Source organism: Equus caballus, chromosome 1, assembly GCF_041296265.1.
Source record: "Equus caballus isolate H_3958 breed thoroughbred chromosome 1, TB-T2T, whole genome shotgun sequence".
In the NCBI taxonomy this organism is placed as follows: domain Eukaryota; kingdom Metazoa; phylum Chordata; class Mammalia; order Perissodactyla; family Equidae; genus Equus; species Equus caballus.
The window spans coordinates 188,682,767-188,700,567 of NC_091684.1; the positions used below are offsets into that span (position 1 = coordinate 188,682,767).

At 40.0% G+C, this 17,801-nt stretch overlaps 1 protein-coding gene across 4 annotated transcripts in view; it reads right to left on the bottom strand.

Moving 5' to 3' along the window:
- Positions 1-8,683: 8,683 nt before the first annotated feature.
- Positions 8,684-17,801, bottom strand: part of SEC23A (SEC23 homolog A, COPII coat complex component) — a 53,750-nt gene continuing 44,632 nt past the window's right edge. For all 4 annotated transcript variants that reach the window (XM_023624320.2, XM_023624321.2, XM_001492344.6 and 1 more), the window contains exon 20: positions 8,684-10,110. In XM_023624320.2, coding sequence (XP_023480088.1) covers positions 10,021-10,110 — 90 coding nt within the window. In that variant the 3' untranslated portion in view covers positions 8,684-10,020. The remainder of the gene's footprint in view (positions 10,111-17,801) is intronic.

Sequence of the window (17,801 nt, forward strand, 5' to 3'; positions counted from 1 at the left end):
GAATCATACGTAACTTCCATTACTCATTGATATTAAGGCTTTTTGTTGTCTTCGGAAAGCTGTGAGTCAGTAATCCTGCTGGATAGCGTTGGAAAGACACCTGGACCAGGTAAGCCTTATCTGTTCTGAGCGGACAAATACGGTAAAACAGTACATCTTCTGGGACTCTGTCCAAACGTGCCACACAGCTCACTTCCTCTGATTCATCTACTGAATATTGAATCCCTGGTCTTTGCAATAGTCAGTCAAAGGGTGAATCATCATGGTCACTGTGATCTTTGTTTCACCACTAAGTTTAATTCTTCTCCAATAAAGGGGATTTGTTGTAAGGGCACTTTTGGGAGTAAGGGTGAAAGGGTTGGGGAAATAGCCATGCTTCAAGATTCAAGGCCGTCTAGGAATCATCCTCCAGCTGGAGTTCATGAACCTTGGCCCTAATTATTGTTCCACCATCAATGTGCCTCTTCCACTCCTTGTTTCTTGTCTGTCACTTTCCCTCTCATTGCAGAGTGGTTGCTGCTCTCTGAATTTTCCGTCTCAACTTTTAGAGGAGGAGAGTATACAGTAATTAGTTTGGTTAATTACCATGACCCATTACTGGGGAAAGTTTTTCATGCCAAGTCATTTCATAGTTCAGCAACCAGTCTGTGGATAACGTGCCTTTAGGGTACCAGATCCCATCCCTTTGCTTAAGGAAGAGACAGGCTAGCTGCCTAACGCAGCAGAGGGTTACACGTGGGGGGACATACCGAGGGTAGCAGGCACAATGATTGACTATACACTATGTTAAGGATTTGGATTTCTTACTCTGTAGCGGTAACTGTAGATTTCATTTATGAGTGGGTTTTATCTATGACAGGAACAGAGCCATATACAACATAGAACATTGCTACATCATGATTAAGCACATTTTGTGATTATATTCCAAAGTAAGCTCTGGACATGTTTAAACATATCTCCATTTAACAATCACAGCTTCATAATCCATTTAATCATAAGAAATCGCCACATCAGGAGCTGGCCCAATGGCTGAGTGGTTAAGTTCACGCACTCCACTTCGGTGGTCCAGGGTTCACCCATTCAGATACTGGGCGTGGACCTACACACCACTCATCAGCCATGCTGTGACAGTGTCCCACATGGGAGAGCTAGAATGGCCTACAACTAGGATATACAAATAAGTACTGGGGCTTTGGGGAGAAAGAAAATAAATGAGGAAGACTGGCAACAGATGTTAGCTCAGAGCCAATCTTCCTCATCAAAAACAAGCAATGAAAAAAAGAAATCTCCACACCATTCCACAGAACTATTATTTTGTGGAAGGTCTTGCAGAAAGGCAGAGACTTTTTTCAACCCAGTTAGTTTTCTTCATTAGATGCAGTCAGATTCTTAAGCGTCACAGGCAGCTAATGACACCAACTTGGAACTGAGAAGTGCAGATGGAGAAGCAGATGAGCTGTCACCCGCACAGGCTGAGCAAGCACAGCAGGCGCTGCGGAACGTTCCCGCCAGAGAAGCTGCAGTAATAAAACATTAGCCTCGGAAACCATGCTGGACTTCAGACTCCCAGTGGAAACTAATCTTAGAGTCACCTCCAACAAGCCATGTCAAAAGCAAGAAGAACACTCAACAAGTAAACATGATTGGAAAGGCCCACCATGAATACATAAGAGGAAGAGAAGACACAACACACACAAAACAGCAGTCTGTTGGTCTCAAGTCTGCTCGGTCTGTCAAATTTATTTTCTAATTCCGGGAAGATCCATGTCTACCTAACCCACAATGGTTATCTAACCAATTAATAAACATACCTAATTAAGAACGGCCTATAACATGCCTTGGCAATCTATTTCATGGTCCTAAAAAACAGGACGCCTCTTCCTTAAAATAATTAAGGACACTTGTTAAGCCATTTCACAGAGTATTACTCAGGATCTTATTTTCTCAACATCCCTATTAAAATACAGAACCGTATTTGGTGTATTATCAAAATACCCCGGATTCAATGAAAACATTCTCTTCGGTTGCGTGATGTTGTACTACCATTAATATTTTGGTAACTTGATAGCCTTTTTAATAGAAATACTTCCTTGCTGAAAAAGATATATTTGATAAATCAGTTGGCTTAATGTTCTCAATAAAAATGGAATTTTAGAATTAAATATTGTAAGAGACCATACATGATGGCATAATCTGTGCTCAACGGACGAAAGCTGTGTCTGACTCTGTTCTCCCCACCTACCTCGTTAGCACTGAGTAAATAATTAATAATAATCCCATAGCTTCAGCTATTGATTTTATGCTTATGGTTCCCAAACCTGAGTCTCCTGATTCCAGAACGCATATTTCCAACCGACTGCTGGACTTCTACTGAAATCCCCAAACAAGGTGAAAATTTTGCTTTAGCAGAACTTGCTGTTTAAATTGTGGTCCAGAAAACAACCTGGTATCACCTGGGAGCTGGTTAGAAAAGCAAAATCTCAGAGTCAGTTTCAAACCTACTTCAGAATCTGCACTTTGTCCTCATCTCCAGCTGATTCCTACGCATGCTCATGTTTGAGAATCACCGCTCTACGATTCTCTCATCTCTGCCGAATTTTACTTCTTCACAAATGTTTTCAAACATGTAAAATACTTGACCTATCAGCTTCTCACAAGGACTTTATGAAGATTAACTTGTAAACCTCTGCAGATTAAGTTATTTTTAAACTGCCTTGGAGACAAGAAGTATCTGCTCTAAACCACTAAAGAAAGCCAAATGTGATCTTCCCTATCGGAGGTTCTTTCATCAGTATATCGCCACTTCAAAATGACATCTGTACTACAACTCAAAAGTAATCTCCAGATTTGTTATTCTTAGAACAATTTCTAATCCCTACAAAAATTGTTGATATTATCAATTTTCCTTTTTTGCCAAAACAAACAGTACAGTCCCCAGAACAAGTTAAATGGTGGCATAAGGTCATTCTGTGGCTGCTTCACCCTGCTAAGGCAGTTGAGCAAGAAGGTGACACAGACAAGAAAACAGCATCTTCCCTGCAGAGCAGGCCACGTTTTCCACGGGAAACAGATTCAAACCACAGCCTCTGCAATGCCCGTTTCTCTGTCTAAAGTGTCCAATTATTGCAACTGGGAAACGCACAGCTCTCTGTGGGAAAGTGGGGGCCTGATGTCCCACTCAGAAGCACGTTTCTAAGTTGACAAACACCTCCTGCATTTCAGGCTGTCCCACTCTTTTAATGACAGTATCAGAGAGTGCCAGATGGCTCTGTAGGTCAATGGTTGTAGTCCCTCAGAACGTGTCACGTAAAACAGATTTAAATGTTCTCCGTCAAATTCTGGTCAAGGCTTTTTTTGGTATGTCACATATTAATCCTTCCGAATTCACTAACAGTATCTTTTCTCTAAAAGTGTAAGTCACTTGTCACATTCAGCAATTTACAGCTGATATGTTTTACTCGTTACTGAAAGTGTTCTAGAAAGGTCAGACGACCAATCATCAGGGATGCTGTGAGGGAATTCTTGAACTGGGTAAGAAAATAGGACTTAATGACCTCAATGGATCCTTTTAACTCCAAAATCCCACAACTTCTCAACTTTGTAACTATTTCTACATTCACCAGCGGTAAATGTAGGATTGTTAACATCAAGTCTTCCCTGATGTTCATTAGAGGAAAAATCTTAGATGGCTTGGTCAGTAAACAACTAAACAATTATGCTTAATTGGCCTGGACAAAAAATTCTGAATAACTATTCTTTTAAGATTTCCATTAAAAAAAATTTATTTTACTATTCGGAAGATGAGCTGATACTCCATTTCCTTCTTAGCTGTAGAAACGGGTTTAATAAGACTTTCAAGCTATTGTCCTTTTAGTTTTATGAAACACCACCACTTTTTTGTTTTCTCATTAAAATTCTGACTTTATCATTATTTCCTTACCCTTTCTCTCTTTATTCTCTTTAATGTTATTTTCTTGAGTTGAATGCCAAGTTCATTTATTTTCAATCCTTTTTCTCCAGTTGCATCTAAAACAACACATATCCCTTTAGTAACCCTTTTTCCCAAACCACAAGTTTTGATACATAGTACTTTTATTGTTCAGTTGTAAATATTTTGTAATTTTCCTTTAAATTTCTTATTTAATTCATGAGTAAATCTTTTCCAGACACAGTGGTGTAACTGAAACTGGTGGAGAGTTAGCCATTAATGATTGGGCAGCTAGTAACTAAAGCTTTTCAGGCAGTTACTAATTATAGCTTTTAGGTGTTGGCCCGCCCATCGTTAGCTGTGCTGCTTCGGAAATATATTATCCGACTCCAACTAGGTTTCTCAGAGAGAACATCCCTGACGCTTGGGTCACCATGTAACAAATGCTTGGGTTGTTTCTCAAGCACTGAGAGTCGACCTCTATCCAGTTTGGACTGGTTGAGACCACCAGTTCACCCACTGGGCCTGTGCAGGTGTCTGACAGGTAAACTCCCAATGTCAGGGAACCAAAAGCCCCACCCTCGGGTCATGTTACCACCACTATTTTGTGAGCATGCGCGCTATGAAGAGCCACAAAGCTTGACTGTGCTTGTGCAGACCATCTCTTACCTCACTTCGCCTCACCTCCAATCACCCATCCCCACATTTCAGGCTACGTGACCCCATACTCCATAAATATCCCTAGTCCCCATTTTCTAGGAGGCGGATTTGAGATTTGTTCTGTCCCCTCACTCGGCTGCCTCATGAATAAACCCTGTCTCTGCTGCAAACTCGTGGTCTCAGTGATTTGCATTTTGTGCACGAGGCCAAATGAACCTGGTTCGGCAACATAACAAGGACAGAGCAGTAGGTTTGAATTTTATCATCTTATGCCAGCAATTTCAAATAATATCAGTGATGAAACAGTCCAATCTGAAAAAACTTTTGTTGGTTTGAAAACAACCCAATTGCTATGGCAACTGTTGAGTTTTAATAATACGTGTGTAACCTTCTGATTAGTACATTTTTTTTTTTAGGAAGACTGGCCCTCAGCTAACATCTGTGCCCATCTTCCTCAACTTCATATGTGGGACGCCTGCCACAGCATGGCTTGATAAACCGTGCTAGGTCCGCGCCTAGGATCCAAACTGGTGAACCCCCAGCCACAGAAGCAGAATGCATGAACTTAACTGCTGTGCCACTGGGCTGGCCCCTTGATTAGTCCATTTTTATTACTTAGCCTTTAATAAACATTGTGTTCTACACGGAACTATTTTCAGAGAATTCTGTTGTACAGTCCAGGCCCAACATACACACACATAGGAGAATTTGGAAGGTTAAGTTAGTAAGATCTTTTAAATCATTTCAGCTCCCTTGGGCAGAGTTTGTGTCTTCAATATCCACAGTATTAAATATCCTGATGTTTAAACAGTAGGTTCAAATAAAAAACACTAGCACAACAATTACACAGATGAAGAAATAATTCTCTCAACCTATGTGACCACTTGGAGTTTTCACTTGTGATTAAATTTTTAAACAGCAAACTTTGAGGTGTAATTGCTTCTATAAGTGCAAATTTTATTGTATATATGGAAACTTTTACTGAATTTTAACATCTTTACCATTAAAATTTGTCTTTTTTAATGGTTGTCTGCTTTAAAGGACAACCAAGAAAATAAGCCATTACATCCGCGGCACAGTTTAGAAATCTTCCCTGGTGTGAAGTTGTAGATGAGGTCAATCGGAGCTCAGCAGGCTGCGGTCTCAGTCAGGCCTGAACAACGTACAGCAAACAGCAAGCTTTAAAGTTGTTCCTTGACATTTCAGAGGCGGCTACTAATTATGCAATAACAAAATCGAAGAAAATACACATTTACATGAAAGAAAGAGTCAAATTTAAAAGAATGTCAGGAAAGCAACAAAAGATGTTGGCCTTACACGGCCAGACTAAAAGAGCAATGTTCAAATGCCTTGATCATTTTCACCACAACTGGACACTCCTTCTAAGGCAATGGATCAAATAACGTCAACGTTCACCATCATTCAGCCATTTGCTCTCACTTCTGCAAAAGGAGAAAAACTTTGGAGGGTTTTACCAAATGTAACCGAAATTTATCTTGAATTTTCTAGTTTATATATTTTAGTAGAAATTTTTTGACCAAGAAGCTTTTTTAAAGCTGCTAGAAATCAGTCCTCAAGAAACAGTTTTAGGAATTCAGGAATTTACTGTCAAACGGAATTTTTACAAGTCTCTATCAAACTCTAAGAGTTTCCCTATTTGTGTATCTGTTGCTTCAAATGAAAAAAGAACTTTCGAAATTAATAAAAAGTGTTTATCAACTATGAACAAAGACTGACAAATCTGGCTATACTCTGCAGAGCACGGATATGTGAAAAGAGGAATTTTTATGAAGTCTTAAGACAAATTTGCAGAAGGTTCAAAAATAGTACATGTAATGCTGTTGTTTGTTACAGTGAAAGACCAATAGGTATTTTTCCATTTTCATAAAATACAATAAAAAGTATTAATCCATTTTTTTCCTTTCCATGTCTTATTTACCATACTTTCCCTTTGCTGCCTTTTAAATTTTTCTTGCCTTCTCTTTAATCAAATTATTATGATTGCCTCTTTTCCTCTACTGGCTTGGAAGCTACATACTCTGGTATGAAAGTTATGTATGCTGGTTTGGTCTTTGTTATCCTTAACTTTTAAAAACATACAGCTAATTTTATATTGATCTAACAAAGCCTAAAGTTAATGTTTCTATCCATCCTCCAAATGCTTTAGAAATATTGCCACTTATTTTTTTCTATGTTTCCTTAGGGGAAAAAAAAATCCCCAATTTCCCATTATCACATCCTCAACCCAAATAACTGGGTGTTACGTCAGTATAATCCACAGATGGAGAAGAAAAAACTCTGGATTTATTTAGTAATATAACTTCACTATTCCACACCTGGTATTGCATACTTATTATTATATTCACTGGATAATAATCCATTAAACCTGGATCAGCTTTTGTTTCAATATATTAAACGAAGGAAGAATAAACATAATAAACAAGAATGTTTTAATTTCATAAGGTAAACTATTAAAAAGCAAACAAGAGAAACAGAAACATCTGTAGAATTACTTGATAAAATGCTCAAGATGAATACAAATCAAGACATAACAGTACAAAAAGTATGTATGCATGTATACCGGAAACAGGAAAATGAAAATAAAAATGTAAAGATAAGCATTAGAAAGCAAATAATCTTAATTTGTCAGGGTTGTTTGAAAAATAACAAAAAATGTTCATTTAAAATAAAACCAAGTGCAATAAGCCACAGCAATTAACTTGTAACAGCTGATAAAGAATGCATTTGCTTTTGTCACAATATAGACCCTAAACACCACACTAAGATGAGTGTCTCAGCGAACTAGAGACCCCTCTCCACCTCCACCTGTCCAACTGTCTCCTTTGGCTATTTTTCTAGGAGAGGCCCAGGGCCCAATTCGAAGTATAGCGTACAATGTTACCAGGTGGAAGTGTTTGGATTTTATCATGAGGCCAAAGGGAATGACAAAATCAGATCTGTATTTCAGTGAACTGGAGAAAGGGATGGAGGAGACGGGGAAGACAGACTGGTTAGAAGGCTGCCTCACCAATCCAGGTGAGAGACGATGAAGGGAGAAGAGCACTAAGATGGGGCACAGGAAACAGACTAGGGAGACATTAGAGACGCAGGATTGGTAGAATTTGCCACCAAAGAGGCTGAGGAGAGTAAGCACTGACAATGCTCCCCTGGTTTCTGGTCTGGACTGGACAAGCACATTCATTAGATGCGGGTCCTGGGCTGGGAAGGGTCCATGAGAGGGAAGTTTATCGAGCGGGGAACTGGACAGAGAAAATGTCAGCTCACCTTTGGAATCAGATTGCCAATAAAAGAATAAATTTAGCCTGTTACACCAAAATGTTCATGTACACAGATGAGGTCTAAAGTCGTTTTTAGAGATAAGACCACTAGGGTAGTAGGTTCAAGAAGCTATTCCGAAGTTCTGCACAGAACAAAGCTTCTCAGTGCTGCTGGTGATTTAGAGGATGTTCTTTATTCACTCTAAGTTCATCAAAAGGCTTAAACATTTCTTCCTTCAACAGTCTGTTTAAATAGTTAGCAATTTAGTAATAGCTAAATTGTACACAAAAATGATCCAGGGGGATTTCTTTCAAATGGTAAGCTAAAAGGGGATGGTGATGTATTTGTTCATCCTGACCCTCTAAATACAGAGGTTCCTCACCACCTTCAGCTGCCGCTGATTAGCAGCAGAGGCCAGTCGAGGGCTAAGCACCAACTTACCACTCAAGAGAAGAAGTAACAGTGCATTCTTGAAGGACATAAGTTAAGGGTCGGGCAATTAAACACGTATCATCACCACAGGGTCTGTCCTCAATTCAAAACATGTGAACCCCAAAACACAATTTCCTTATAGCAAAAACAAAACTATTTTTGGTGATGAAAATGTTCTAAAACTACGGTGATAGTTATACAACTCTGCAAATATTCTAAAAACCAGTGAGCTGTACATTTATATGGGTATGTGAATTATCTCTCAATAAAACCATTATTTTAAAAAAATTAATAACTTTTTAATCCACTAACAGCATATTTTATAAACGCTCTAATTTTATATTAGGCTTCTCAGGCTTTTCTAGATTTCAAAATAAGCAGGAAAACAGAAGAAAAAGTATATTTTATTGGTATTTAGGCTTAGCACAGTTCAATTTAAATAAAATGGAACAGAGCAACTTATTTAATCTAACTGAATCTAACATATAAACAATTTTTTAGGTTCCCGTGTCTCACCTCCTATGATTGTGTTCATGCAAGTACAATCGTCAGCCCGCCCTCTGGAGCAGCTGTCAGGGCACCACCTTTATCTGCAGTACTTGATGTAAATTTCACTGCCAAACACACCTGGCTTTAGCAATGTAAACATCTGCTACAAGTAAACTTTAAAGGTAAAAGTGAATGATACTAACGAATAAATCAACACAGAACTGAGCATCGCCACATGATGTAATTCAACAAAATATCATATAACACTGTTTCAATAAGAACCACAGCTTAATAAATTTCACAAAGTGGAAGCAGAAACAAAAACTGATGTGTAAACTCCCAAAATAGTGTTAAAATACTGAAAGCTATAATGTAAAATTTAGCTCAGAAAAACAAGGGGCAACAACAAAACCACGCACTAAAAACCAATTTGGGTTTAGTAGTTACAACAGCCCCTTTACTGTAAAGCCTTTCTAAAACGCACTCTCACAAAATGGTTTATTTTCTATCTCCTTTTTTGAAAAAATTATCAAGCTTAATCACATAAGTTGGGTACTTTGTGGGAATTTCACATTTATTATCACTTGTGGGATTGTTACCCAAAAAAACTTTCCATCTCTAAACTATTTTTCCAAGTGACCAAAAAGATTAAATTATCTTCATGAAAATTACCATACATAAAGTCAAATGATTCCTAAACAAATCATCATAAAAATAAATCTGCCCTAACAGAATAAGTACAGAAAAGGTGTATATCTAAGTGCTGAAGATCACAGAAAAATATTCAATGAATAGGCAAAAATGTTCACCTGATTTTATCACTACTGTTGATGATTTTGTTTATTTCTGGTTAAAATTAAGAAACATGTTTCAAAAAGTCAGCAAGGACATTCAGTGCCACTTTGGATCTGTCTGCAATATACAAATGCGTTATGTCTCTATAGTACAGGCAGAATCTATTTTTACTCTTTAATATAATTAAGTTATAAAGACTTCAAATTTCTAAAACCAGTTATAATACTGTGAAAAGCAAAACAAATTTGTTCTTATTGCTCTTATATTCCAGCTTAGCCTACAAATGTGAACATTTTCCCATATGTTGCCTCAAACCATACTAATACAAAAAGAGTCTAGAGAGATCTCTCTGTTGGTTTCCACAGATGAACTGAAAAATGAAAAAAATGAAATTGAAATATTATTTCGTCTGAAGTGTCCTTAATATGTTGAGCATTTCAAGCAGCACTTGACACAGCAAGTTTCTTCAAGTGATCCATGAACACTTGTAAACTAACATCATCTGTGAGAATAGGTGCTCCAGACTCCTAGAGGAAAAGATATTTGTTATGATTAAAACATAGGGTGATACCTTAAAATGTGTAAGCAACATAATAAGCAACTGTTTAAGACAGACAAGGAAATCACTTTAGGCACAATAATGCCCATGCTCCTGTTGTATAACAAAGAATCTGACTGGCCTTTGTCCCTGATTCTTGAGAGACAAACTCTGTGTCTTTGGAATTCCCTAATAGCGGTGTCTTTGTGATTCACGAGCCCCTCAGATCACACCTGAGTTTATGCTATGAGATGACCTGACTCAGGACGGGGCCAGTCACCAGGAAGAGCACGCATGTGATCAGCGGGCTGGAGCTTTAAGACAGCCTGACTCCGGGGAGGGGTACAGGGCGCTGGAGATTCAGTCAACCACACCGACGACGTAAAGACACCAAAAGGAAAAGATACCAAAGCTCAGGGGAGCTTCCTGTTTGACAAAGACATCAATGTGCTAGGAGGGTGGTGCACCGGGATTCCATGGGGACCCTCCCAGACCTCACTCTGTCTCTTCATTTAGCTGGTCCTAATTTGCAACTTTTATAATAAAACTGTAAGCATAAATAGAATGCTCTCCTGAGTTCTATGAGTTGTTCTAATGAATTATCAAACCTGAGGGGGTCAGGGGAACCACACACTCACACTCACACACTCACACACAGATTGGTAGCTAGCTGGTCAGAAGTGCGGGTAGCCTGGGATTCCACTTGCAGCTGGCATCTGAAGCGTGGGCAATCCTGTGGACCATCACGTCCTTTAGCCTGTGGGGTCTGCACTAACCCCAAGCGGTCAGCGTCAAATGCATACTGCAGTTTACCAACCACTGGAATAGCTCCACACCCAACCTAACCTCTAAAGTAGTAAAGTGTTCATTTGTCTGCAATGACTTAGTGCTTTCATCACTCCTAGGGAATAAGTCTCCCTTGGGGAGATTACTGCTGCCTGTTTATTACCAAAATAAAATTCTAATTGCACGTATTTTACCAAAAACACCAGCTGGAAGGAAGCAAATTTATAACATCATTTTTTAAATAAACTATGCTAATAAGTTTTCATGCAAGCCATTTTAGTTGATTTCTATAGGTTCCAATAATTAACAAGAGTTAGGAAAAATTCCTAATTTCTCTTTTAATAAAACCTGTGTTGACAGAATGACCCTGCTAATCCCATCCACTAATAATATTTTAATGCAGCAAGAAAAAGATTTCTAGAAGATTTTACAGCTGAATTTTAAAAGTTTTCACCTGATACTCAAGTTCTTGTTTATCAGTAAATATAAAAAGCCTAAAACATGGAAATTAAGTAATTTTCAGAGGAGATCAACAAGTTAGAGGCCAATGCAAGAGGAGAATTTACAGCTCTTGAGGTTCTGTTCTGGCCCCTAGCTCTCCTGAATGAAGGGAAGTCAGTTTTACCACGTGATTTCATATGTTAACTCATAGGAACTGGAAAAACTTGAGTGAAGGGAGACGACAGCACGGGGATTGGAAGCTGCAAGCGTGGAGCCAGACTGCCCGGGCTCAAATGCTGGCTCTGCCCCTCACCGCCTGCGGGACCGAGGAAGTGAGCCAGCCTCTCCGAGTCTTAGCTTCCCAGTCTGTATAGTAAGGGTAACAACGAGACCTACTTCACATGGTTATTATAATGATTCAATGAGTTAAACTGTAACGCAAACAGAACAAGACCTGGCACACACTGTAGGCACACATGTTTTAGCTCTTATTATTCCTCTTGAAAAATCTATTATTCTATAATAATGAAATATTTTCCTTATACATTCATAGTTAACACAGAGAAGCAAAGTTTTCAAAACTGTAACAAATAATAAACTGTAATAACTAATAATAACTGTAACAAACTAATAGTAACTGGTAGCTCTTGCTTTTTTCTTCCTGTAACTATACCTAATTTTTTTTCATTTACAGGTTTTTCACCTCAATTAACCTAATCCCAGATCTATTTCTCCTAGTCAAGGCGAAATATATATGGATTTTCTAATTTATATACTGCAGAGATCTTATTCAAAATTATAAATACTAATGCTCAACTTGATCTTATCGAAAATTTGCAGGTGATGGATCTCCGTTTTTCAACTGCAGCCTTTTCCTCTTTAAAGGATGGGTAGGATGAGGCAGAAGGGGCCAGGCTCTCTCTCGTTCAGTGCCCGAAGCTGCCCCGCGAGAGGCCTGAGCCGGGCACAGCGCAGTGCTGCAGTGCTGCCCTCTGCAGGCCATCCGTGGACAACACTTACTGGGAACCTGACTGCTGACAGAAAGAAAACTAAGGTATCAGATTCCACAATTTTTAGTAAAATGCTTGGCTACCAAGTTAACTCCCTAAATTGCAATCATCAATTTAGCTTAATGAGTAAAAATTCAGATTCTAGAGTCAGACTGGCCTAGGTTCAAATCTGGACCCTGCCACAGTTTAGCATGTAAGTTACTTCCTCTTCTGAAAACAGGGTTAATAGCACCCACCTCATAGAAGTGTTTTAATAATTAAATAGGGATGCATAAAAAGATTAGCATAGTGACCAAAACATAGTACAGATTCAGTTTATTAGTTATTATGATTATTATCTATGAAAATATTAACATAATTTCTCCTAGCAAAATCATAGATCAAGAAAGACTCTGGGGCTCTTGTTTCTGCCTTTGATGCCCTTACTTCCAGGCGGTAATAATTAAACTTCCAAGTTTAAAATAGCATTTTTTTTCCTATTTGAAACATCTGTAGGGAGAGACTTTTTTTCCATTGATAACAAGGGAAACTAATAGCTAACATTTACTGAGTATTACTGTGCACATCAAGCAGGTATTATTAAACTCTGTAACAGATAAGGAAGCAAAGGCCAAGAGAAGTTAAGTAACTTGCAGGGTCTACATTTCCAACTACCAGCCCCGAATGAAGCCTCTCCATATTTTACAACTCGACAAGGTCTTCACTGTATAAGCCTACCAACTACATCTGCAAGTTGTAATTTAAACCCAGAAAAACAAGGAACAAGTCATTATTTCCATGAACTAAACCACACTTCGTTAACGCAGAAATTCAGCCAGAAAGAGGTAACTTTTATTTCGTCTGCCTAATGTAGGCTCCCAGAATTTTGTCAATGGAATTATGTCAAGGACAACAGTCAGCTGGAGGGGAAGAAGAGCTACCCCCTTTAGAAAAGGATTTGTGTCTTCCGCCCACAAAGCCTAGTCCACCAGAGTCCTGCCCCCAGGCACTGCTTCCTAACATTGAGGATGTCAGGCTGTCTGACACAGCCAGCTCCACTCATCTGTTACTCACCTGGCCCCTAGGAGTATCGGATATGTGACCTGACAATCACTATCACAAAGTCTCCCTTAACCTCCCCTTCTCCATAGTGATAGACTGACATTTCCATGAACTTTATTTACTGGTGCTCCTTTTCTACCTTCTTGCAATTTTCTTCTTAACTAAGTCTAAGTCTCTCTTAAGTCGTGGGATCCAGAACTGAAACCACTACTCAGCTGACTAGAGTTAAGCATAATGGAAAGGCTGATTCATGGTACATTCTGTACTCTTAGCCTCCACATCACAAGATTATAGCTGGCTTTTTGTCCCCCCAGCAAGTGGCAGAGGGTGGGGTGATGCTGAGGATGTAAATGTGGACGCAGTACACGGGCACGCATTCTTTCTCTCACAGATGCTACAGACCCTTTCCACACCTTCCAAGATTAAGCTCCTCTCCTTGCTATAAAAACCTCCTCACCTTTCAGGACTTTAAGACTTTGGGTTCAACTTACTTATCTGTATCACAAAACCTCTTTAACTGCTAACCACCTCCACAGACCTCCCACATAGTCTAAGCTGTTCTCTTGTCCATATCTATTATATTCAATATATGCTACGTTTAAGGTATTGTGGAAAGTCAAAAATGAAAATGACACAGTTCTTGCCCTCAAGTAATTTATAATCTAACAGGAGAAATAAGTGCCATCAGAAATGGCTGCAAAAAGGGGATGAAGGAAGAGGAATGTTACACATATCCAGTTATGCAATCATAAGAAAGGTTTCATGGAGTCAGTGAACTTTGAACTCTGCCTTGAGGGATGACTACGACGTGGCCAAGTGGTGACAGGGATGAAGTCAGACATGGGAACATGCTCAGTGTATTCAAAGTGGAGTGAAAAGTTCAGTTTGGCTAAAAAGACTAAATACTAGCTAAAAGTAGATCACGTTATTTGGATCATACTATAGGGGACCCTCAACAGCAATATAAAGGGTTTTTATGTAATTCAACAGGGGCTTTTCAAGACTTCTAGGCAGGGCTCTGACTTAGAACTGCTTTAGGGAGACCAGTCTGGCCAGTGCCAACATGGAGGAAAGGGCTGAAGCCCCGAGGCCAGTCAGCAGGTAATTCCAACCTTCCATGTGAATGAGAAACAGGGTTCGACCTTGGTGAGTGACAGGGAAGGAGGGAGTGGACGGGGAAATAGATCAAGCCACTGGTGAATAAATAGGGGCAGATGGGATGCAATGTAAACGACTAAAATTCCAAGGCTTGAGAACTGAGAGCTCAGCGATGGCCTCTGTAAGAAGAGGAAAGTCAGGAAGAACAAGATAGTGCAAAAGAGACACGTTCAAGTTGGGGCACGCTGCCTCTGAAACGTCTACAGCAAACAAGTGATGCGCAGCAGGCAGTTAGAGAAATCCAAGACTGGCTCAACGTGGCGCCAGAACAAAGACGGAGATGTGCAAGTTAGCCTCAGATGAAAGCTGAGGCAGAGGAGTGGATGCCATCACCCAGAGAAACAGTGAATGTAGAGATATCAGGGCAAAATTTCGAGGCACCTCTGCAATCAAAGGGACGGGACCTTAATTCCAATTATGGCTTCATTTATCCTCTACTCGCCTGGACCCGAGTCAGCTGTTCAGCATTGCTCTAAATTATTCTACGCCCTTGAATGTGTCCATCTCTTATCTCCACACCTAAATCACCCCAAGTCTTTCATCTTTGATGCAATGCTTGAACTACAAAGCATGGTGAAAGAATATTATGGAAGCACACTCTGGAAACTGTCAGTAAATAAAATGGGCCCTCACCACTGCTGTAAAAGCCTTTTATTCATCCTCTGTTGAGTTCTCATATTCCTTATAGCTGTCTGTAATCTTTTCTATTTTCTAGTCTTTAACTCCAGCATTTCTCACTCTCAGCAAACAATCTTCTATTACTGAAAAGAAACAGCAATGATCTAATGTGAGCTTTCACTCCAGCTCAAAATCCTTCTGTCTTTGCCCTTCTTCTCACCCTTCACTTATGCAGCTTGTGCAGAAAGAAATGTCCTGCCTCCTTACCAGTACTTGACTCCCACACACTATACACCATAGGGCTCGTGACCACACTGCCTCCTCTCCAGGATCTTAAACACCTACAAGCTGCTCTTCGGTGTCTCTCCCATATTAGCTCCTTACACTTGGTCTACAAATAAGTTCAGTGTCCTTACCCTTATAACAATCGTCCTTCTACCCTACTCTTCAAACACAGGGAACTTTTGCAAAAAAATCGTTTATACTTACAACCTCCATTTCTTTACCACCCACTAATTCTTTACACTCTCTCTTCTGCTCAAGCACTATATTAAGACTGCTAACCAAAGGCCATCAATGACCTCCTAGTCGTCAAGTCCATCTACCTTTTTTCAGTCTTCATCCTCTTCCAAGCGTCTGCAGCATCTCAGTGTGTGTTACCCTGTCCTCTTCCTTCCAAAAAGTCCTCCCTCACCTATTACGACATGGTGTTCTTTTCACTTTCTTCCACTTCTCTGCTTATTTATAAGATACTCCTACACTTGGACTTCCTCAAGCCTCCATCTCACCCCTCTTTGGCCCCTCTGCTCTCCTGGACGAGCACCCACCGTGACGACTGTAAGTACCCCTTCTCCACAGTCCACCATCACTGCTCTCCTGGACGAGCACCCACTGTGACGACTGTAAGTACCCCCTCTCCACAGTCCACCGTCACTGCTCTCCTGGACGAGCACCCACTGTGACGACTGTAAGTACCCCCTCTCCACAGTCCACCGTCACTGCTCTCCTGGACGAGCACCCACCGTGACGACTGTAAGTACCCCCTCTCCACAGTCCACCGTCACTGCTCTCCTGGACGAGCACCCACCATGACGACTGTAAGTGTCCCCTCTCCACAGCCCACCGTCACTGCCCTGCCGATTGCCAAAGCCACACATTTCCTGTCCGCCCTCCCACTTCCCGGCACATGGTCTCCTGCTTACCCAGCTCAAAACCCCAAATTACCATGTTCTCCCTTAACTATTTATTGTTTAAAAATTAAAGCCTAAGAAAAGTTGAGAGAGAAGTACAATGAACAGCCACATACTCTAGACCTAAATTACTGAGTAACACTGTCACATTTATTTTATGTTTCTACATATTTTTCCTTTTCTTTTTCTTCTCCTTGTTGAATCATTTCTGCAAGTTGAAGACATCATGACATTTTACCCCCAAACACTTCAGGACAGATCTCCTAAGATCAAACACAATCTCCTACATAACCACAACACCGTTATCACACTCAAGAAATCTGATAATATGGTACTATCTGACATGTCGCCATATTCACATTTCACAAACCATCCAATTAATTTATGGCTATTCTCTCCCTTTAATCCAGGATCCAATCAGAACTCAGATTTTGCATATAGCTCTCTTGCCCTGGAGTAACTTTTACTTTCCTGCAACTTCTAACCAAGTCACACAGTCTACTTTTGAAATATCACCCAAATCTATCCCTTTTCACCATCCTGCCTCCACTCCCTCTCACCTGGATTACTTCAATAGATACAGTTTCAACTACAGACTGCTCCCAATTCATCTTAAGATTCAACTATATTATCTAAGACTCCAATTCGCCCTGTGTCTGAAACCTTCAATAACATTCCACTACTCAGACTCAGCTCCTCAGTCCCCGAAGTGGCAGTCCCTGACATGGTACAATGCAGCTCCAGCTGTCAGTCCTATTAGTTGTCCCTACATGTACTCTGTACCTTAGCCCATACAAACCTCTACCCAGAATTCCCCTCCTCATGTAATTTCCACTTATTGAAATAAAAGCCATTCCACGAGGAAATGGCCCTTTTCTGAGCTCTTTTCTGACCATAACCCTCTCCTGCTGCCCCAGGTGACCTCCTCCCCTCTCCCTCTTCTAACCTCTCTAATACTTCACATCTTTCTATAACACATGTCTCATTCTGCCTTGTATTTTAATTACTTAGGTAAGCATCTTATCTCTAATCCTAGAAGACAGGTTCTTCACAGGCATGGACAATCGCTGTGTACCCTAAAGTACCAATACAGAGTGCTGTACGTTGTACGCTCAGTAAACATGGTTACACTGTACCAAGAGGTAGGACTTCTAACAAATTGAAATATACTAATAATCATTTCCAAGCCTCCAGCCTCTCCCATGCAACTGCAATCCCTGACGTCTCCTGGCTTACTGTGACCTTCTGTGCTTCCTGGTCCAGCATTAAGCTTAAATCATCACTTCCTATCTTATTATACACTTTACTGATTTTTTTCCTCAAGCGTGTGGGGCTAAACATGAAATATGAAAGCATTCTATTTGATATGATCACTTTTTTATTTCCTATGGTGCCACCAAACACTAATTCTATTTTCTACTCTTATTTTTTCATTA